At 37.4% G+C, this 23,339-nt stretch overlaps 1 protein-coding gene across 1 annotated transcript in view; it reads right to left on the minus strand.

Moving 5' to 3' along the window:
* The window catches only part of RAP1GAP (RAP1 GTPase activating protein), a 258,903-nt gene that overhangs the window by 64,029 nt on the left and 171,535 nt on the right, over positions 1 to 23,339 (minus strand). The window contains exons 4-7 of the mRNA XM_053690229.1: positions 9,307 to 9,342; positions 6,594 to 6,641; positions 1,709 to 1,747; positions 337 to 522 (exon numbers count right to left, since the gene is read on the minus strand). Coding sequence (XP_053546204.1) covers positions 337 to 522; positions 1,709 to 1,747; positions 6,594 to 6,641; positions 9,307 to 9,342 — 309 coding nt within the window. The remainder of the gene's footprint in view (positions 1 to 336; positions 523 to 1,708; positions 1,748 to 6,593; positions 6,642 to 9,306; positions 9,343 to 23,339) is intronic.

The raw sequence follows: 23,339 nt of genomic DNA on the forward strand, positions 1-23,339 counted from the left end.
ATTGTATTATAGCAGTATTTGCAAGAGAAATAAAATAAGACAGCTCAGTTCTGAAATAGCAAGATACAAATGCAAAACAAGATTCATTTTACACACGATATCACCCTTTCACGAGTCTATTTAAAGGGACAGTTCACGGTGTGTGTGTGTGTCTCATTAGTTCTTGAAAAAACACCTAGGTACATGACATATTGGAGCTCTAAAATTGTGTAGCTACTCCTTAATAATTCACAACGCTATAAACAATTTGTGATCAGCTAACTGGCAGGAATTCTAGATTTATATATTATGTCATTTATATTAATTAAACTACACCTAAGTCACTTTAAACCATACCTTGCCTAGGAAGTGCTTACGGTACAGCTTTGCCGTATGGTTGCTCTCCAACTTCACCTTGCCAGTGGGCGACTGAATGGCCTCAGGATCCGATAGAACAGAAACATCATGGTTAGTCCCCTCAATCCAATATCCCCCAAATTGTGGTAAGAGAATTAGGGGAAAGGGGCCTTCCCTTCCCAGGACCTGCAAAAAAGTAGAAAATAATAAAGATCTAGTATAACCACAGCAATGCCCGCTACAACAGTTTTGTATACAACTTCTTATTCCAATATCTTTGCTGTGCCACCGACAGAGTTCTATCTGGAAAATACCAACTGGGAAAGATGGATAGAAAATATATATATGAAACAGAAAGTCAACACTTTAATTTAAAGGGACAGTTTACCCCAAAATGTTCGCCCCTTTAAATTGTTCCCAATAATCCATTTTACCTGCTGGAGTGTATTAAATTGTTTACAAGTAGCTCCTTTACACCTATTTCGGCATATGAATTCGCTGACTTAGCCTGTGGTATCCCCACCTATACTGAAAGTTTATGTACTGGAGTCTATGCTATTAAGCCTATGTAAACACAGCCAGCAGAAGAAATTACACTCCCAGTGGGGTGCAGGATAGTTAAGTAATAAAATGTTAATTTTCCATTGTTCTCTTGAAGTATTGAGTTTTGGTTTGCAAACAGATATAAAATAAGGAAGCAAGTGTGTGTACATAAAGTGATAATATAATGAGATCTGATATTACCTGCAAGCGCAACCCATTTCAATAGGCTGTGGTATAAAAACGCAAAACCAGCTACTTCATATACACAAATAAACCTAAAAAAAATTCTTATACATTTTATACACTGCAGCTGGTATAACAAGTCATTGAAAATATATTAAGGGAAAAACAATTTGACAGTGTACTGTTCCTTTACGTGAAGCAGGAGAAAAAGGAAAGGACGAGGACAAGCGCTTATTGTATGAAACACTAAGCCAGACCCTTTTTAATATAGACAACCCACAACGTACCCAGACAAACAGCTGGTTATTTATGAAAATGTATCGCTGAATATTTGCTTTCATAGAGGGAAACTCACTTAGAAATAAGCAAAAAATAAAAATAAATTAATGATTAAAAGGAGAGTGTTAATCTGTGTACCAAACCTAAAGTTTTCATAGAACATAGTCATTGGTTTGATATTATTGACCTGAAGGGTCCCAATTCAATGTTACAAGATGAACAGTATGATGATAAAAATGCACATGGGAGTTTTATCATTTGAGCCAGCATTGAGATGATTGGTCTCTGCTCTACTGGTGATTTATACGTATAATAAATACAGCGGCTGCTTATTTAGCACTTTATATTTGATATATAACTTCCTTACCTCATGGACACTGGGGTATGGGATATAATCCTCTTCAGTCTACGGAGAGAAAGAACAGCCATATATTAGAGCGCAGCAGGGTTGGTGTGCGCCCAAAATGTTTGGCTGTAAAGAGAAGGTATCTCCAGTTGCTGTAACTTAAAGGGGCATTTAACTTCTGGGCACAACCAGTAGCAGTTCTATAAGTTAATATTTGATAGGTTCAAAAACAGGTGGTGAAAAAGTTGAAATACACAGCACACAATACATGGAGCCCTTCACAACTCAACAGGGGTCCTACCCAGGTGTTTGGAGGTTCATAGCACCCCTTAGCACCCCCATAGAACTGCCACTGGCCACAACAACAATAGTATGGCTACTACTAACGTGCTATTGTAATTATCCTAGGCCTACAACTCTCTTCAAAGCCTCCTATTTTATCTCCTGACTAGTGCTGTTTGGTCACGCTCCACATCTTCACACTTGGTGCCGCCATCTTGGGGCTTATATATTAATACGCTCTATGAGAGATGCAGTTAGCAGCCAATAATCAGTGACATTGGCATTTTGACAGTTGTAATGTGCACTTCTGGTTAGCTGTATATTATTCATGTGGCCCTTTATATATATCATGTGACTTTTAACTGTTTATATAAAAACTGCAAAGACTGACACCTCCTGCTCTTTATTGCATGTAATAACCAAAGTATATGATATAGCTGTGAGTAAGCAACATGACTGATCTGTGAATGATCATCACTATCAGGGCTGGCTCTATAATGGCTTCTGAAGGGACCATGTGACAGGGGCAGAGGACGGGGAGTATATGGTTGGCTTAAATAATATAAAAGTGCCCAAATCACTTGTATATATCTATGTATCACTTTTTGCATTTAGGATGCAGCACAATGGTTTAAGCAGTAGCAGACCTGCTCAACAAAGGGTCCCCCAAAGGTAACTCAGAAGTAAACAATAGTAATGATATACATGATGCTCTGTATAATGATTTTGAGGATGGATAAATAGATGGATGGACCTGCAACCTGCACTAATAATAAGCTCCCCTGCATTAGAATTATACACATTATGTTCACACATATGTATAGACTGGCTGCTATAGGCTCCCAAGGCCCTGGTGCCACTTCCCCTGTAGCACCAATGGTAGTTCCGGCCCTGGGTTTTAGACTGTAATTGCCTAGTTTCCCCAACTGGCACATGTGAAGGGTTAAAATAATGGCTCTGAAGACAGCTGCTGTCATAGGAGGAAAAAACAATAGAATTGTGACCATTCTGCTGAAATGATGTCCTGCAGTTTATTGTCACTTCTTGTAAATGTTTAAAACTGCAACACTTGCTTCTAACACTGATGAAAGTTCCCTATGACATAAGCAGCTCAAACCCATGTACAACAATGATAAATATACACAAATACATTGTATGGAAATAGCAGGGTTTTCACTGAGTTCCAGAAAAGAGCAGAGAATAATTTAGTTAAAAGGAACACAAAACCCAAAATGTTTTCTTTCATGATTAAGATAGATCAGCAATTTTAACCAACTTTCTAATTTACTCATATTATACATTTTTCTTCGTTCTCTTGGTCTCTTTATTTGAAAAATCAGGAATGTAAGCATAGGAGCCGGCCCATTTTTGGTTTAGCACCTGGCTACAATTAGCCACCAATCAGCAAGTGCAACCCAGGTTCTGAACCAAAAATGGACTGGCTCCTATGCTTACATTCCTGCTTTTTCAAATAAAGATAGCAAGAGAACAAAGAAAAAATTATAATAGGAGTAAATTAGAAAGTTGCTTAAAATCGCTGCTCTATCCGAATCATGAAAGAAAAAAAAGGGTTTTGTGTCCTTTTAACACAATACGTTTTGTAAATATTTTACCATCAATTTCATCTCTCTTAGTAAAATAATGATTTTGTTATCAATAAATGTAATAACTTCAGTAACTAACAATAACAGACAAACATCAATATCAAATGTACAAGTTGTTTATCGAAGGGCAATAAGTTACTTCACTTTGCACGCTATTTTAAAGGGATACTACACCCATTTTTTTTCTTTCATGATTCAGATTGAGCAGCAATTTTAACCCCTTAATGACCGAGGACGTGCAGGGTACGTCCTCAGAAAAAAGGCAGTTAACGCCTGAGGACGTACCCTGCACGTCCTCGGTGTGGAAAGCAGCTGGAAGCGATCCTGCTCGCTTCCAGCTGCTTTCTGGTTATTGCAGTGATGCCTCGATATGGAGGCATCCTGCAATAACCTTAGATGGCCATCCGATGCAGAGAGAGCCACTCTGTGGCCCTCTCTGCACCGGACATCGATGGCCGGTATCGTTGGTGGGTGGGAGCCGGTGTGGGAGGTGGGTGGCGGCCATCGATGGCCCTGGTCATGTGGAGGGGGGCGGGATCGTGGGGGTGGCGCGCGCCGGGGCAGGGACCGGGTGGGGACCGCTGCACTACAGAAAAAAATGTGTCCAAAAATAAAAGTGGGACCAGTAATTTTTTTAAAAAAAACCTTAGGCGTTATTTAGGTGGTGGGGGTTGGTCCGTGGGGGGGGGGGGGGGGGGGGAAGCTACACTACAGAAAAAATAAAAATAAAATAAAAAAAATAAACATTTGATTGTGCAAACTGGGTACTGGCAGACAGCTGCCAGTACCCAAGATGGCCCCCAATAAGGCAGAGGGGGAGGCTTAGAGAGCTGTTTTGGGGGGGATCAGGGAGGTTGGGGGCTAAGGGGGGATCCTAAACACAGCATATGTAAATATGCTTTTTTTTTTTTCTTTAAAAAAAAAAAAAAAAATTTTATTTTAGTACTGGCAGACTTGCTGCCAGTACTTAAGATGGCGGGGACACTAGTGGGGTGGGGGAGGGAAGGGAGCTGTTTGGGAGGGATCAGGGGGTGGGATGTGTCAGGTGGGAGGCTGAACTCTACACTAAAGCTAAAATTAACCTTGCAAGCTCCCTACACACTACCTAATTAACCCCTTCACTGCTAGCCATAATACACGTGTGATGCGCAACAGAATTTAGCGACTTTCTAATTACCAAAAAGCAACGCCAAAGTCATATATGTCTGCTATTTTTGAACAAAGGGCATCCCAGAGAAGCATTTACAACCATTTGTGCCATAATTGCACAAGCTGTTTGTAAATAATTTCAGTGAGAAACCTAAAATTGTGAAAAAATTAACGTTTTTTTTTTAATTTGATCGCATTTGGCGGTGAAATGGTGGCATGAAATATACCAAAATGGGCCTAGATCAATACTTGGGGTTGTCTACTACACTACACTAAAGCTAAAATTAACCCTAGAAGCTCCCTACATGCTCACTAATTAACCCCTTCACTGCTGGGCATAATACACGTGTGGTGCGCAGTGGCATTTAGCGGCCTTCTAATTACCAAAAAGCAAAGCCAAATCCATATAAGTCTGCTATTTCTGAACAAAGGGGATCCCAGAGAAGCATTTACAACCATTTATGCTATAATTGCATAAGTTGTTTGTAAATAATTTCAGTGAGAAACCTAAAGTTTGTGAAAATATTTGTGAAAAAGTGAACAATTTTTTTTATTTGATCGCATTTGGCGGTGAAATGGTGGCATGAAATATACCAAAATGGGCCTAGATCAATACTTTGGGATGTCTTCTAAAAAAAAATATATACATGTCAATGGATATTCAGGGATTCCTGAAAGATATTAGTGTTCCAATGTAACTAGCGCTAATTTTGAAAAAAAGTGGTTTGGAAATAGCAAAGTGCTACTTGTATTTATGGCCCTATAACTTGCAAAAAAAGCAAAGATCATGTAAACATTGGGTATTTCTAAACTCAGGACAAAATTTAGAAACTATTTAGCATGGGTGTTTTTTGGTGGTTGTAGATGTGTAACAGATTTTGGGGGTCAAAGTTAGAAAAAATGTGTTTTTTTCCATTTTTTCCTCATATTTTATAATGTTTTTTATAGTAAATTATAAGATATGATGAAAATTATGGTATCTTTTGAAAGTCCATTTAATGGCGAGAAAAACGGTATATAATATGTGTGGGTACAGTAAATGAGGAAGAGGAAAATTACAGCTAAACACAAACACTGCAAAAATGTAAAAATAGCCTTGGTCCCAAACGGACAGAAAATGGAAAAGTGCTGCGGTCATTAAGGGGTTAAGTAACTTTCTAATTTACTCCTATTTTTGGTTCAGCACCCTGCCTAGCGCTTGCTGATTGGTGGGTTCCTTTAGCCACCAATAAGCAAGTGCAACCCAGGTTCTGAACCAAAAATGGGCTGGCTCCTTAGCTTACATTCCTGCTTTTCAAATAAAGATATCAAGAGAAGGAAGAAAAATTAATTATAGGAGTACATTGGAAAGTTGCTTAAAATTGCATGCTCTATATGAATCATGAAGTTGAATTTTGACTTTAGTGTCCCTTTAAGGAAAGTGTAATATTTAGCTATAAGTAACCTTATTATGCTGCCAGTATACTCTTGCTGGAACGGTACTGAGAATACTCGTGATGCTAACATGGACCCTAATGATTGCTGAATGCTACTACAAGTGACCAGTATTCTGTAGTATGCCAGTAGGGTAAGCATGAAGAACATACACTAATTAAAGTGAGAGACGGAGTGTAGGTCAGGGGAAGTGAGGGAGAGCTGAAGGGGTCTCATTTTCTATCCACAATCCACAAATCCAGAAACTTGAACATGAGACTGAGGGAGTGACCACAAAATATAATTCAGCTGTCCAAAATGTTGGTACCCAGTGTTTTGTACCCATAGCAATATCTAAATCCCATACATTATTGGAGAAGGGAGATTTGTCTGAGCTCTGACCCATAATCAGGTAAATGCGATGATCTCTCAATCTCAAACCAAACAATTGGGATCACCTTAAGAGGAGGCGGGAGAGAATATCGCTGCTCGTCCATTCTGCAGCCCTAAAAGACAGAAAAATAAAAAGGTTACATCTTACATTTCTGGTGATAAACATATTGTCATGCTCTGTTGTAGTCCTTGATTAATTAAGCAAATTATTATTACTCATTATTATTATTATTATTACTTATTATTATTAAACAAGTGTTCATTAGTAACTCTAGAGTTGATCACAATCTTGCACTTGTTTTTGGTAGATATCTGAAGATAACAGAATTCTGATCCGGCTGATATTGTCAAAATGTTATTCCGGTAATCACAATCTAAAAATGGTTCTGCCATTAATACCCCTGAAGCATTAAATCTTTACTCCCTATGAAAACAACACAAAATTGTTATCTTTGTTGTTAATCTACCAATTTTTTTTATCTGTTTAGTAAAATATCTTCCTAATATCATCCATATCAGTAGTGGGTAATGATATGGTGTTTGCCCATGTATGAAACCTTTGTTACATTTGAAATCTTTTTGGGGCACGAAGCAATTAGTCATCAAGTCCAAAGTTTATCAAGTCCTTTTATCTGTGGGATTGGATAAGTTAAGAATGTCCCCATAAATTTGTCATTAAATTCAAGAATTTGAATTGTGATCAGTAAAACAGGACTGGCATATGTTAATTATTTTTCACTGAACTGATAATGTAAAAGTGCTGTCGATAAACAATGATCTCCTCCAGGACAAGCACAAGGATTTCATGTGCCGTAGGTGAGACTTAAAATTTGCCCCCTAGTTTTATTGTGTGTCATCTATATATCCAGTGTTTCCAAACCCAGTCTTCAGGACATTGAACAGGCCACATATTCATTATATCTTAACTAGGGCACAGGTGAAATAATCAGTTCACCCATCAGCTGATCAGTTCACCTGTGCTCTAGTTAAGATATAATACATATGTGCACACTGGTCTAAAAGAGGCTGCTTCCGGGTGGTAAATCGCCATAGAACAAGCCACTGAGCTGTTGTTCGTTCCTGGTAGAGCGCTTCTCTCTTTGTATGCAAATTATTATGACCCTGGGGAAGTCTCCCTATGGGTGATGGGGGAAACCAGACGTGGACTCCTTGCCCAGTGTGCTTAGAGGAATGTGGCTGCACCTCACTGACGAGGCCCATAGAAGGCCGAAACGATCGTCTGGGGTTGTCATGTTCCTTGTTCAGAGGAGAATTGCCTGGTATTTCGGGGCTGGACTGACCTTACTTGGCGGGATCAGACTGATATACTTCAGGAAAGTTTTCTTCTGTGAAAAGCACACTGGTCTAAAAGAGGCTGCTTCCGGGTGGTAAATCGCCATAGAACAAGCCACTGAGCTGTTGTTCGTTCCTGGTAGAGCGCTTCTCTCTTTGTATGCATATAATACATATGTGACCTGTTAAGGGTCCTAAAGACTGGGTTTGAGAAACACTGGATATATCCGTCACCCGCAGTGTGTGACTAAAACAGGGCATGTCTCACACAGGAGCAATCATTCCAGATGTTTAGAGATCAAAAGCAATAGGCTGTCTGTTGTAATGTAAAATGTAAGGGGAGTCCAATAGAATATATTTACAACTGAAAATGTACATATGCTGAAACTGATCATTCAAAGTCTATGAATTTGAAAATTTGATTGACTTGTTAGCAGAAACCAAAAGCCCATTGGTTAGAATACACTACTAGGACTTTTGTGCCTAGGTTCGGCTAACAGATGATCTGGCCCGGACTGCCTTGACATCGAAAAGGGCTCAAAAGCAGCCGTTAACATGCAGATAATTATCACATGATAAAATGCGATCCGATGGGGATGAGATGTTTTTGTCCTCTGTACTAAGTTTATAAATGTATAAGAAAATTATTTAAAAACATAAACATGAGTTTTGGAAATTGGAATGATGCTCAAATTTGGTTAAATTATAACTAGAGGATGTCTATTATTATATGAAAAGCACATAAAGCTAAACAAATTATATTAATATTTAGAAATAAATGCATTTAATTTATTTTTTGGATAAAGTAATCTTTAAAATTAGTTTAAAGGGAAATTTAAGGAAACTTGTTCTATTATACATTAAAATTATTTTTATTTATAACTTATTATTATTATTATTATTATTTATATTTTTGTTATGTATATTTTTTGTTTTGCTTTTCAAAAACATGTTTTTTGCCCTGAAAAGAAAATGTTGTATTGCTTGTCTGATTATGTGCTTTTTAACCAAGAGAAATGTGAGCGTTGTCCTTTTAGCCAGTAAAGATTTGATCCTTGAATATTTATTGTGCATAAATAATCATTTCCTGCTAATTTCAGTATAAATGTAAACAGATTGAACCTCTTTTGTGCAAAAATAGAAAAAAAAAACAAACAACTGAGTTTAATAACTGTTCAACATCACAATGATCAAGAAATCTTTATAATGTCTTTAAACATCTTTGCCTATTTCTAGTGTTAAACTGTGCTCTTTGTCACAGCCATTACTGTTGATCGATATTAATCACAATCCATTATTGATCTTTATGAGATATATTTGTAAATGCCATTACTTGCAATACAATCTGTTTACATTCTGGGGGCCACTCTATATGCAGTAGCATTTAACCCCTTGTTTATTAGAGAGGTCTGCAACACATTAGATAATGCATTGCATTTTTCCCTAGCCACCAAGGGGTTAAGATATGTTGGAAGAGCCACTCACCTGCATCTTCTCAATCATTTCAAACAAGTCCGAGTTCTGCAGAAAAAGACAAAGAGAGAAATATGGTCAGAATCAATTTCCTTGTGTACCCCAGACAGATGCGGATCAGGGTGATAACCTGTACTGGGGTTACTGATTATTTATTTTGTTTTAAAACAAGATCAATATCATGCAACATAATGTTAACCCAAGGACAAAAATGACCTTAGCAAATATTGTGTGGATGTTCTGCCTGTTTACTGCACTGCTGACTATGCTGGATAATCTCCTTTGTATGGCATGTCTAGATTGGTCTATACCCTCAGAATACAGAGGCATTGCCAGTCCAGACAAAACAGTGTGGTGTCTACAAGACAGTAATGAAAACTAAGACTAAGCACAATGCCTCACTACATGACCCAAGTACGAGGCAACAGGTGACATCTGCATTGCTAAAATCGCACTACTTTGTATGAACAGCAAGCTGCATAACTAACTGGATTCCAAAATATTCCCTAAACATCAGAATAAATAGAAGCACAGCCTTGGTGCGGGGGGAAATGATATGAACAAGGCGAATCTCATCAGATGAGCGTGTATACAGCACATTGAAGAGGAAACACACTCATTTCCATAGGTAAATATGGAAATATTCAAATGAATTGCTTGTGTAGAAGCAGCTGTGACAAACACGTCTAGGCACTGCGGCAGCCTCATCTCATTGGTACACATGTCCCTGGTTCCCAGAGGGTGGACGCAGCCCTCTCCCCCTGCACAATCCCAACACCCAGGGGGTCAGCAACACAGCAATATGAGGGGCTGGAGAGTTCTGCAAACCATTTACACTCAAAGCATATAATCAGAGAGAGCACTGAGCATTAGTATGCAGGGAAATCCTCTAGTCTAGTAGGTAATATACAGAGTACTGACATAACACACAAGCGTTCCTGCCAGGCTGAAAGGACTCATTTACTCCCTGCAGTGCGAGGGCTGTGTAGAGGAAGTACACTGCAATTCCAAACATATTATTTTACCACTCAGAGGTTCAGTCCAGGAAAGAATTCTCTCAAGGCTTTTTTATGCATTAATAAATACCTGTGTGGAGCACTCAGTATAAGGGTGTATATACAGAAGATAGACAAATGTATTATTTCTGTGCATTGTCCTTTAGGGCAGTGTACACTGGCTTATTTTAAAGGGATAGTAAACACCAAAAATGTTATTGTATAAAAATATAGATAATCCCTTTATTTACCATTCCCCAGTTTTACATAACCAACACTGTAATTTTTACCTCTGTAATTACCTTGAATCTAAGCTTCTGCAGACTGCCCTCTTATCTCAGATCTTTTGACAGACTTTTATTTCAGGCAATTAGTGCTGACTCTTAAATAACTATGTGCATGAGCACAATGTTATTTATAAGAAACACATGAACTAATGCCATCTAGCTGTGAAAACTGTCAGATAAGAGGTGGCCTTCAAGGGTTTAGAAATTAGCATATGAGCCTTCCTAGGTTTAGCTTTCAACTAAGAATACCAAGAGAACAAAGCAAATTTGATGATAAAAGAAAGTTGTTTTAAAATGACATGCCCTATCTGAATCATGGAAGTTTAATTTGGAATTTACTATCCCTTTAATGTCTGATTCCACTAAACAGTCCATAGATATTTAGAATCTGATTATTATGAATAAAATATGTCTTATTCATGTACCTTACAATAACATGCTTCATATGCATTTAAACAAACATTAAACCCAAAATGTAACAACACTCTCACCCTAATAAAATGTTATATTAGAGGAAATAAAGCATCATTGCTATGCACATTTATTAGCTATTTTGCCTACTTTTACTGTAAAACACCTCTGAAAACTATCTTTGTTCCACTTTGTCCATAGAGGATGGAATGCACCCATCAAAATAAAGGGACATGCTAGTTGAAAAATGAAATTCTTTAAAGGGATATGAAACCCACATTTTCTTTCTTTCATGATTCAGATAGAGCAGCAATTTCAAGTAACTTTCTAATTTACTCCTATTATCAAATTTTCTTCATTCTCTTGGTATCTTTAGTTGAAAAGCAGGAATGTAAGTATATGAGCCGGCCCATTGTAGCCACCAATCAGCAAGCATTTCAATGGATGTTGAACCACAAATGGTATCGATCCTAAGCTTAGATTCCTGCTTTTTCAAATAAAGATACCAAGAGAACAAAGAAAACTTAATAATTTATAAAAAAAAAAAAGAAATCTGCTCTCATCTAAGGTAATACTGAAAACCTGGCCTGTTGGGGAGGCTTGAGGACAGGTTTGAAAACCAGTGAGCTAGAGCGTGTAATTTCAAACATCTTTCCAATTTACTTCTATTACTTAATTTGCTTTGTTCTTGCGGTATCGTTTGTTGAAAAGCATATGTACATATCCTCAGCAGCAGCACTGCACTAATGGGAGCTAGCTGCTGATTGGTGGCTACACAGATATTGCTCTTTTTATTGCCTCACCCAATGTGTTCAACTAGCTCCTAATAATGCATTGTTGCTCCTTTAACAAAGGATACCAAGTGAATGAGGGAAATTTGATTATTCTTATAAATTATTATTATTTTTTGTATGGTCTCTCTGAATCATGAAAAAAAATGTTGGGACCCTTTGTCCCTTTAAGGAGGAGCAGCCAGGGAGCTTTAAGTGGTGGGCAGCAAACCTACAGAACATACATTTTGTCCACAAAGTATGGAGCTCGCTCCCTCCCTAGGTGCTTGAGTTGAATTAGTCAGGGGTGGGGTTTTTGATTGATGTGAGGCTTATAAATAGTGCGTCCCAAAGAGTTGGAAAGCTTTTGGTGGGGGGAGTGTGCCTGGCGTGAAGCTGGTGGAATGCACGAGATGAGATGCATTATGGGGGCAAGCATCTATTGGTAAGGTTATGAAAAGGATGTTTTAGGTCAATAAAGTTTATTTAAATATTTATGTATTTAGAATGAGAATCATTCTACACCCTATGTGTGGCTAAATGTGCATTTATTTACCTAGTGTGGAGCTGTCTGTGCTGCAGAATAAATAAAGGTTATGTAGATGCCAAGTGTAATGGATTTCTTTAAAAGGACATGAAACCCAAAAAGTTTAAAAGGGACACTGAACCCTTTTTTTTTTTTTCTTTCATGATTCAGATAGAGCATGGAATTTTAAGCAACTTTCTAATTTACTCCTATTATCAATTTTTCTTTGTTCTCTTGCTATCTTTATTTGAAAAATAATGCATCTAAGCTTTTTTTGTTTCAGACCTCTGGTCAGCACTTTTTTATTGGTGGATGAATTTATCCACTAATCAGCAAGGACAACCCAGGTTGTTCACTAAAAATGGGCCGGCATCTAAACTTACATTCTTGCATTTCAAATAAAGATACCAAGAGAATGAAGAACATTTGATAATAGGAGTAAATTAGAAAGTTGCTTAAAATGTCATGCTCTATCTGAATCAAGAAAGAAAAAAAATGGATTCAGTGTCCCTTTAACCCCTTAATGACAACTGACGTACCAGGTACGTCATGCATTAACAAGTAGTTAATGACAATGGACGTACCTGGTACGTCAGTTGTCTAGAAGAGTGCTGGAAGCGATCGCAATCGCTTCCAGCAGCTCTCAGGGTATTGCAGTGATGCCTCCATATGGAGGCATCCTGCAATACCTTTTTAGAAGACTCCGATGCAGAGAGGGCCACTCTGTGGCCCTCTCTGCACCGGTAGTTCGTTGGTGGGTGGGAGCGCAACAGGGAGGTGGGTGGGCGGCCCATCGCTACCCGGCATCCGGTTCCTAGAAGTGCAATGTGTACGCCGGGTGCCGGGAGCGCGCGGGGGCGCGCGTGCGCGTGCATTAGCTGGCCACTGACACCAATGAGGGAAGAGGGGGGGGGGAAATATATATATTTTTAAATCATATAAAAGGATCTGGGAGGGGGAGGGGGGGAGGGGTATTGTGGGGGGCTGCTACACTACAGAAAACCCCCCAAAAAAAGAAAAAAAGCAGAAAATACTTATATGTTTTTGTGCAAATTGGGTACTGGCAGACAGCTGCCAGTACCCAAGATGGCCGCAATTAGATAGGGGAGAGGGTTAGAGAGCTGGGGGGGGGGATCATGGAGGTTGGGGCTAAGGCAGGAGTCCATCACAGCTAAAATATTTTATTTTTTTTTATAAAAAAAAAAAAAAAAAAAATCCTTTTATTTAGTACTGGCAGACTTTCTGCCAGTACTTAAGATGGCGGGGACATTTGTGGGGTGGGGGAGGGAAGAGAGCTGTTTGGGAGGGATCAGGGGGTGGGATGTGTCAGGTGGGAGGCTGATCTCTACCCTAAAGCTAAAATTAACCCTGCAAGCTCCCTACAACCTACCTAATTAACCCCTTCACTGCTGGGCATAATTTACGTGTGGTGCGCAGCAGCATTTAGCGGCCTTCTAATTACAAAAAAGCAATGCCAAAGCCATATAAGTCTGCTATTTCTGAACAAAGGGGATCCCAAAGAAGCTTTTACAACAATTTGTGCCATAATAGCACAAGCTGTTTGTAAATAATTTCAGTGAGAAACCTAAAATTGTGAAAAATGTAAAGTTTTTTTTTAATTTGCTCGCATTTGGCGGTGAAATGGTGGAATAAAATATACCAAAATGTGCCTAGATCAATACTTTGGGTTGTCTTCTAACAAAAAATATATACATGTCAAGGGATATTCAGGTATTCCTGACAGATATCAGGGTTCCAATGTAACTAGCGCTAATTTTGAAAAAAAGTGGTTTGGAAATAGCAAAGTGCTACTTGTATTTATGGCCCTATAACTTGCAAAAAAAGCTAAGAACATGTAAACATTGGGTATTTCTAAACTCAGGACAAAATTTAGAAACTATTTAGCATGGGTGTTTTTTGGTGATTGTAGATGTGTAACAGATTTTGGGGGTCAAAGTTAGAAAAAGTGTGTTTTTTTCGATTTTTTACTCATATTTTATTATTTTTTTTTAGTAAATTATAAGATATGATGAAAATAATGGTATCTTTAGAAAGTCCATTTAATGGCGAGAAAAACGGTATATAATATGTGTGGGTACAGTAAATGAGTAAGAGGAAAATTACAGCTAAACACAAACACTGCAGAAATGTAAAAATAGCCATTGTCATTAAGGGTAAGAAAATTGAAAAATGGTCCGGTCATTAAGGGGTTAATTTCATGATACAGATAAAAGGTGCCATTTAAAAAAATAAAAAAATACTTCTATTATAAAATGTATTTTGTTCTCATGGCATTATTTGCTGAAAAGCTCAGGAGCATGCACGGGTCTTGAGCACTATATGGCGGCAGTTTTGCTTACAAGTATTTTGTAATATGCCGTATAGTTCCCCAGACAAGAGCAAGTTACCGACCTTGAGAACATATTTGATATTTTGATAATAGAAGTAAATTTTAAACTTCTTTCCTGAATCATGAAAGGGTCTTCATGACCCTTTAAATGTGCTCAGATTAGACAATTAGAGAGTCAATATTCAGTTCAAACAGGGAAATACTTCCTATATGACCCATGGTTGGGACTGAGGAAGGAATAAAGGATCCAGTTTTTATGCACCAAACAAATAAATATATTTTATGATAAAATCCTTTGTAATAGACATGACATGAAATATAGTAACTCCATACAGTTAGAGTTCCTGTAATCTATTAGACACAGTATATAGAACTATTTCTATACATTCTGTGGAATCTGTTGGCGCTCTACAAATAACCGATAATAATAATAATAATAATTCTAATCAGGAAACAGAATAGTAGAATGTTTAGAAAGTCCCAGAAATCTCTGTGTATTAAAAACAAATTCTCAAAAAGGATTCAGAACCTTTTTTAGACATCATCATATATATAAATATTAGAGGAAGTTATTAGTCATAATAGGTTCTTTGTACATGAAGTTAATGAGCTAACGTTGGCTGTAGCTCTGAGAGGTGACATAATAGAAACACTGAAATATATTCAAGGGATTTAATAGAGCAGAGGCTACAAAATATTATCACAGAAAGAGCAACATCAGAACAAGGGGTCATGATCTTATATTGAAGTGTAGTAGGTTCAAGAGTAATTTACAGAAAGTCTTAAAGAGATAATTAAATACTCTAATTTGTTTGCGCATGCAGCGTACAATGCTTCTGATCCAATCAGTAGCGCTAGTCAAGCAACTCAGCTGTGTGACTAGCACTGCTGATTGGATCTGCGTCAGTTTACGATTGGGAGCAGCAATACTCTGCATGTCTTGAGCGGTACTTATACTGTGTGCTTAACCCTTTTGTAGGGATTAAACACACAGGAGTACAGGATCAATAATCTTAAAATGACATGCTCTAACGAATTAGACCATGTAATTATTCGACTATTATGGCCCTTTAAGTACAGAAAGAATAGTTGATTTTTTTAGACTTCCAATCAAGGTGTTAATGACAAATACTGTAAGGGTATTCAAGAATGTCTGATATATATATATATATATATATATATATATATATATATATATATATATATATATATATATATATATATATATATATATATATATATCAGGTGTCCCAGCACTCCAACCTTGGCACTATGTCAACCACCTGGGTGCAATCCTCTGAGTTCATATAAAGTAAAGCTTGGGCATGAAGGGCACTCTCAGGGTATTTTAAAGAACCACATAAATAATTTTATTCAGAGTCTCAATAAGTCATCAAAGACAGAGTCAACGTTTCAACTCACATGAGAGCCTTCTTCAAGACAAAATTAATCTTACTTCGGCACGTAGCCGTACTCCCAAACAGGAAATAGTATGTTCCCTGTTTGGGAGTATGGCTACGTTCCGAAGTAAGATTAATTTTGTCTTGAAGAAGGCTCTCATGTGAGCCGAAACGTTGACTCTGTCTTTAAAATACCCCGAGAGTGCCCTTCATGCCCATGCTTTAATATATATATATATATATATATATATATATATTTATATTTATTTATTGTTTAATTCATCCAAAGTCTGAGATATCTTTTTATGTTAAAGTCCTCAAAAAATAATTAAAAAATATATATATTTACATAAAAGAAAAGCATAAAAATACAATCTCTTCTACAAAACATTACCACATTGTACATGACACATTAATTCCACTTAAGGAATAATAATAATAAAAAAAAAAGACACAACATACAGGATATACCAGTTTTATGGAAAAACGCCTCTGTTTATTATATACTACTAAATAAACATAAACTTTATATTAATGCGAAAAGTAAAACGTCTTTGAACGTGTCCATATAATAATTTAAAGGGACGATAAGGTTAAAATTAAACGGAGTCATAGAGTGTGCATTATTAAACAGCTTTCCAGTTTACTTCAATTATCTAATTTAATTTGTTCTCTTAGTATCCATTGTTGAAAAGCATATCCAAGTAGGCTCAGGAGCAGCATTATTAGAAGCTAGCTTCTCATTGGTGGCTGCACACATGTGACTCTTGGCTTTGGCTTCCCCAATGAGTTATAAAATGAGAAGATCTATTTCTAATATTAGCTAAGATATCCGCCTGTTCTCTTAGTAATTGTAATGCAATTTTGTTTCTAAATATGGAATTGTTGGTATTTTAATTACTACCCAAAATTTCAAATAATATGTTCCAGAAATTATGTATCAATCATAAGGCTGTATCTTAAAGGGACACTCTAGTCAAAATTAAACTTTCAAGATTCAGGGCATGCGATTTTAAACAACCTTTCCAATTTCCTTTTATTATCAGATTTGCTTTGTTCTCTTGATTAAACCTAGGTAGGCTCATAATTTCTAAGCCCTTGAAGGCCGCCTGTTATCTCAGTGCATTTTATTAGCTTTCACAGTTAGACAGTGCTAGTTCATGTGTGTCGTATAGATAAGATTGTGCTCACTCATGTGGAGTTATTCATGAGTCCACACTGATTGGCTAAAATGCAAGTCTGTAAAAAGCACTGATATGAGGTGGCAGTCTGCAGATGCTTAGCTACAAGGTAATAACAGAGGTAACAAAAAGTATATTAATTTAACAGTGTTGGTTATGCAAGATTGGCGAATGGGTATAATAAAAGAATTATTTACTTTTTTAAATAATAACATGTTTAAAGCAGACTGTCCCTTTAAGAACTGATTAAAGAGAAGTGAAACCCAAGGCAGCATTGTCTGTACAGTGTATAATATTGTTAAAATCATTGTTGCAAAATTGCTGCCTTACTGTTCTATAGGTTTCACACACATGAGCCTACCTAGATATGCTCTTTAACAATGGATACGCAGGAAAAAAATTTTTTTTTAAATTGTATGGTCTATCTGAATCATGGAAGAAACATTTTAGGTTTCCCATCTATTTAAGAAAATAGAATAAATAAAAAGAAAATTTGTGCAGAATAGATTATGACTTTGCTTCTTATCTGCTGTCAGAAACTTTGTTTTTATATTTGCACCTTTAAACATCATAAGCCAGTGCTATTAGTGCACAATACAAAGAGAGATAACCAAATGCAAACTAATTCATATGAGCTTCTTTCCGTCTCCCCAAACGTTAAATTAGACAATACAAATATAAAGCACACCCACAGATTTACCATCTCTCAAATTGCTTATCTGTAGAATTGTTTTATTTTAGTAATTTTATATGATATGTTGTTGTTTTATGTTTTCTCCTATACTAAATTTCATTTTTAACCCTTCAGAAAATGTCAGCTTCACTTGATAGTGGACACAGCAACATTCCTATGACTAAGCGCCACTATGGGGCGCGAAACGCGTCAGGATTTGCTGTCCTTGTTAACCTGCATTAACATGCAGTTTTTACCTTCATTCAAATAAAGATTTTTCTGCTTTTATATTTTAAACTTTGCCCCTGAGTGCTCAGAATATCGCTTTCTACAGCAACATGTCTCTTTGCTAGAAAATGTGCTCAGTCCCACAGAAATAGCTGACAGCTTCTGTATTGAATAATCCCTGTCTGTAATACTGCTGCAAAACTGTACTTCAATAGTATACAATTACTGTTAAAGGGACAGTCTACACCAGAATTTTTAATGTTTAAAAAGATAGATAATTCCTTTACTACCCATTCCTTAGTTTTGCACAACCAACACAGTTAATATAAATACACTTTTTACCTCTGTGATTACCTTGTATCTAAGGCTCTACAAACTGCCCCCTTATTTCAGTTCTTTTGACAGATATCCACTAGCCATTCAGAGCTAGCTCACCGGATCTCCAAGTGCGTGAGCACAGTGTTATCTATATGACACACATGAACTACACCCATGAAAAACGGTCAAAATGCCCTGAGAGAAGAGGTGGCCGTCAAGGGCTTAGAAATTAGCATATGAACCTCCTAGGTTTAGCTTTCAACTAAGAATACCAAGAGAACAAAGCAAAATTGGTGATAAAAGTAAATAGGAACATTGTTTAAAATTACATTCTCTATCTGAATCATGAAAGTTTATTTTGGACTAGACTGTCCCTTTAATTATTTTGGGGAAACCAAGGGGTTATGCCCTCACTGTACTCACCTTACCTATAGATATCTTCATGGCTTCCCTAAATGTGAGCAGGCAACTTCTGCTAACCTGGGCTGTTTTCTCCAACTGATTCTCTGTAGCTGATAATAGACTGAAACTTTACACTACCCAAGCAGTCACTCATATAAATAGGAGCCAAATAAACATAACATTAATAACATACTGCATGCCATAATTTCAGAATAAATAATTACAGCTTTTAATTTATTCTAGATGTAATATCCATAAATCACTAACAGTTCATTAAGGTAAATATATAATTTGTGATAAAAGGAGACATCCTGTACTTGTAGAAAACGTTAACCTTTTTAATCAGAGTCACTTTCTGAGTGTGAAGATACCCCAGGGTCTAGGGAGATCCATCAGACAGTACAAGTATCCCAACAAGAAAAATACTGACACACTCTTCAATAAACATTAGCAGACTCTGTCCTAGTCTTAAAGAAATCCCCAATATGTACGCCAATCAATACCCTCAGACTGAACCCAAGAATCCTCTTCTGTAGCTAAATATCCAAAGAAGACCAAGGTGGACACATTAGATTTATATTATGCATTCTCTCTTGTTATTACAGTAAAAACAGTATAGTACATTTAGGGACCATATAGGAAGGCACTCAAGTGAGTCTTAAAGACATCCTTAAAGGGACATTAAACACTAAATACATGCTAGATAGAATGATGCATTCAAAGAAAAGATTAGTCTATGACTAACATGTAGATGTATTTTTTAAAGTTTCATTAGTTGTTTAAAAAGTGACAAGATAAGTGTAAAGTTTTAGTGTCTATATAACACTGGGAGCTGCCATGTTGTAACTTGTGTTACCTTCTCTGCTGTGGCCAATTAGGGACCATTATAAATAGGTCACTAGAGTGTGCAGCCAATGGTTGTGCTGGATTTAACAGTGTTCTGCACTTCCATTTCTAACAGGAACTGAAAAGCTCACAATTTCAGAATGGAATTACAGGCAAAGAGGACAAAATAAATAATGAAAGTATATTGCAGTGTTGTTTTATATATACAATTTATCATTTTATATTACCATCTCAAAGTGTTTAATGTCCCTTTAAAGTATACTCCAATCCACATTCTCAGCCTGAAAACCTTTTATAGCTAAAGTAAACATCCAATGGAAGCCTAGCTGGAGCATAATAAATAAAACAAAACTGTATAATAAAACAAAATGTATTGTTTCTTAATAGTGCCTTCTGTGGGGTGGAACACATGACAGTATATGACCCATGCTGGTGGCTACACAGAGATTCTTCAAAGTCAACACAGAGATTCTTCAAAGTCAACACAGAGATTCTTCAAAGTCAACACAGAGATTCTTCAAAGTCAACACAGAGATTCTTCAAAGTCAACACAGAGATTCTTCAAAGTCAACACAGAGATTCTTCAAAGTCAAGAGATGCATTACTCAAATTCAAAAAAGCTTCCCCAAACTGAAGAAAATATTTTGGGTGAGGACAGATCCCTTGAAATTAAGACAGATACCCCTCAGAATCATGGTAGATACTTAAGAAAGAAAATCCACAGTGAAAAAAAATATTGTTTCCTCAGAGTAAAGGAAGTTTCCCCAGCGTTAAGAAATATAACAGAAATAAAATAAATTCCACAGAACCAAGAAAACCTCACCACAGAAATTCTCATATAAATGTGAGAGATTCCTCAGTCATGAGACAGTAAAAAATGTTTTCTCAGGATCATTAAAAGTTCATAAAAGAATCATTAATTATTCCGTTTTCCTCAGATGATACCATAGTCACTGGGTTGAGAGCTAATTGGCTGCAAATCTGTTACAGAAGCTCTCAAACACTCTGCAAGGATGATTAGTTAGACTGATGACGAGCAGTGGACAACTGTGGAGCTTTGTGCAGCATGTGGCCCAATGGAAGCATCTTATGTGACTCCATCCTTCCTTATCAAGCAAACCAGCATGTCTCAATTTAACCCTGATCAATAATTTCCAAATATAATCTCCAAATACACCTTCATTAGCTCTACATTCCACATGCCAATGTAACCAGCCCCCCCTACACACATATACACACAAACAAGCACACACAATCACACACAAGCACAAACAAGCACACAATCACACACAAGCACACACAATCACACACAAGCACACACAAACAAGCACACAATCGCACACAAGCACACGCAAACAAGCACACAATCGCACACACAATCACACACAATCACACATGATCACACACAAATACACACACAAGCACACACAAACAAGCACACAATCACACACAATCACACATGATCACACACAAGTACACACACAAGCACACAATCGCACACACAAACAAGCACACAATCACACACAAGCACACATGCAAGCACACACAATCACACACAAGCACACACAATCACACATGATCACACACAAGTACACACACAAGCACACAAAAGCACACACAAACAAGCACACACAATCACACACAAGCACACGCAAGCACACGCAAACAAGCACACAATCACACACAAGCACACACAATCACACACAATCACACATGATCACACACAAGTACACACACAATCACACACAATCACACATGATCACACACAAATACACACACAAGCACACACAAACAAGCACACAATCACACACAATCACACATGATCACACACAAGTACACACACAAGCACACAATCGCACACACAAACAAGCACACAATCACACACAAGCACACACGCAAGCACACACAATCACACACAAACACACACAATCACACATGATCACACACAAGTACACACACAAGCACACAAAAGCACACACAAACAAGCACACACAATCACACACAAGCACACGCAAGCACACGCAAACAAGCACACAATCACACACAAGCACACACAATCACACACAATCACACATGATCACACACAAGTACACACACAAGCACACAAAAGCACACACAAACAAGCACACAATCACACACTGGCACAAACAAGCACACAATCACACACAAGTCACACTGGCACAAACAAGCACACAATCACACACAATTACACACAAGCACACACTGGCACAAACAAGCACACAATCACACACAATTACACACAATCACACACAAATCACACACAAGCACACACTAGCACAAACAAGCACACAATTACACACAATCACACACAAGCACATAATCACACCAGCACAAACAAGCACACAATCACACACAATCACACACAAGCACACAATCACATACAATTACACACAATCACACACTGGCACAAACAAGCACACAATCACACACAATTACACACAAGCACACACTGGCACAAACAAGCACACAATCACACACAATCACACACAATCACACACAATCACACACAAATCACACACAAGCACACACTAGCACAAACAATCACACAATTACACACAATCACACACAAGCACATAATCACACACAAGCACACATAAGCTTACAATCACACACAATGCATTTGAACACTTTTGAAGTTTGTCCCGATTAGGAGATGTCAGACCACAAGAAGTAGAAACATTCACCTTCTACTCTATAGCAATTTGCAATATTTATCCTGAAAATATGTGCACATGGTAAAATTCCTGAATGATCTTATGACCGTGGCAACTCTAGAGGTGCCAGTAATACTATGCACCCCCATACTGTACAGGTGCCAGCTGACCTGAACTCAAAGGGCAGCCCATATTTTACATAGCCATATTCTAGCCAAGACAAAGACATTGGGATAGGATAGAGAAGGGTATTTTAAAGGGACATACAAATGCACTATGCATTTAACCCCTGCAAAGAAATTAAAAACACAATTAATGTCAGCTCCAGAGCAGAAGTGCATTACTAGGAGCTAGTTGAACACATATGGTGAGCCAATGTCATAAGACATATGTGTGTAGCCGACAATCACCAGCTTCTCTGAACCATGAGAATTCTATTTTGATTTTCACATCCCTTTAACAATAAAGGCTGGAACAAATGTTTGATATCCATCTCCAAAAACCTGCAACCTGTAGTAATATAGTAGATCTTATGTAATCCCGAACAAAAAACAACAGTGAACTAACAGTGAAACTTTTATAAAACCTTGTATTCAGCCAAAAATATATCTAAACGACATAGCCCTATTTAAGGCTATCTACTGAATTGGCAGTCACTACCTCCTTAGGTAAACAGCTGCATATTTGATTGCTCTTACAGTAAAATAAATGTATCTTGCAGGTGCTTAGATCTCCTATCGTCTAGATCAGTGACGTGCAGTGACGTCAGAGGCTGGTGAGGCAGTGGCAGGATACGCCTTCATTCTTTAGATATCCTTTGTTGAAGAAATAGCAATGCACATGGGTGAGCCAATCACATGAGGTATCTATGTGCAGCCACCAATCAGCAGCTACTGAGCATATTTAGATATGATTTTCAACAAAGGACATCAAAATAATGAAGAAAATTAGATATTAGATGTAAATTGGAAAGTTATTTAAAT

Source organism: Bombina bombina, chromosome 8 (assembly GCF_027579735.1).
Source record: "Bombina bombina isolate aBomBom1 chromosome 8, aBomBom1.pri, whole genome shotgun sequence".
In the NCBI taxonomy this organism is placed as follows: domain Eukaryota; kingdom Metazoa; phylum Chordata; class Amphibia; order Anura; family Bombinatoridae; genus Bombina; species Bombina bombina.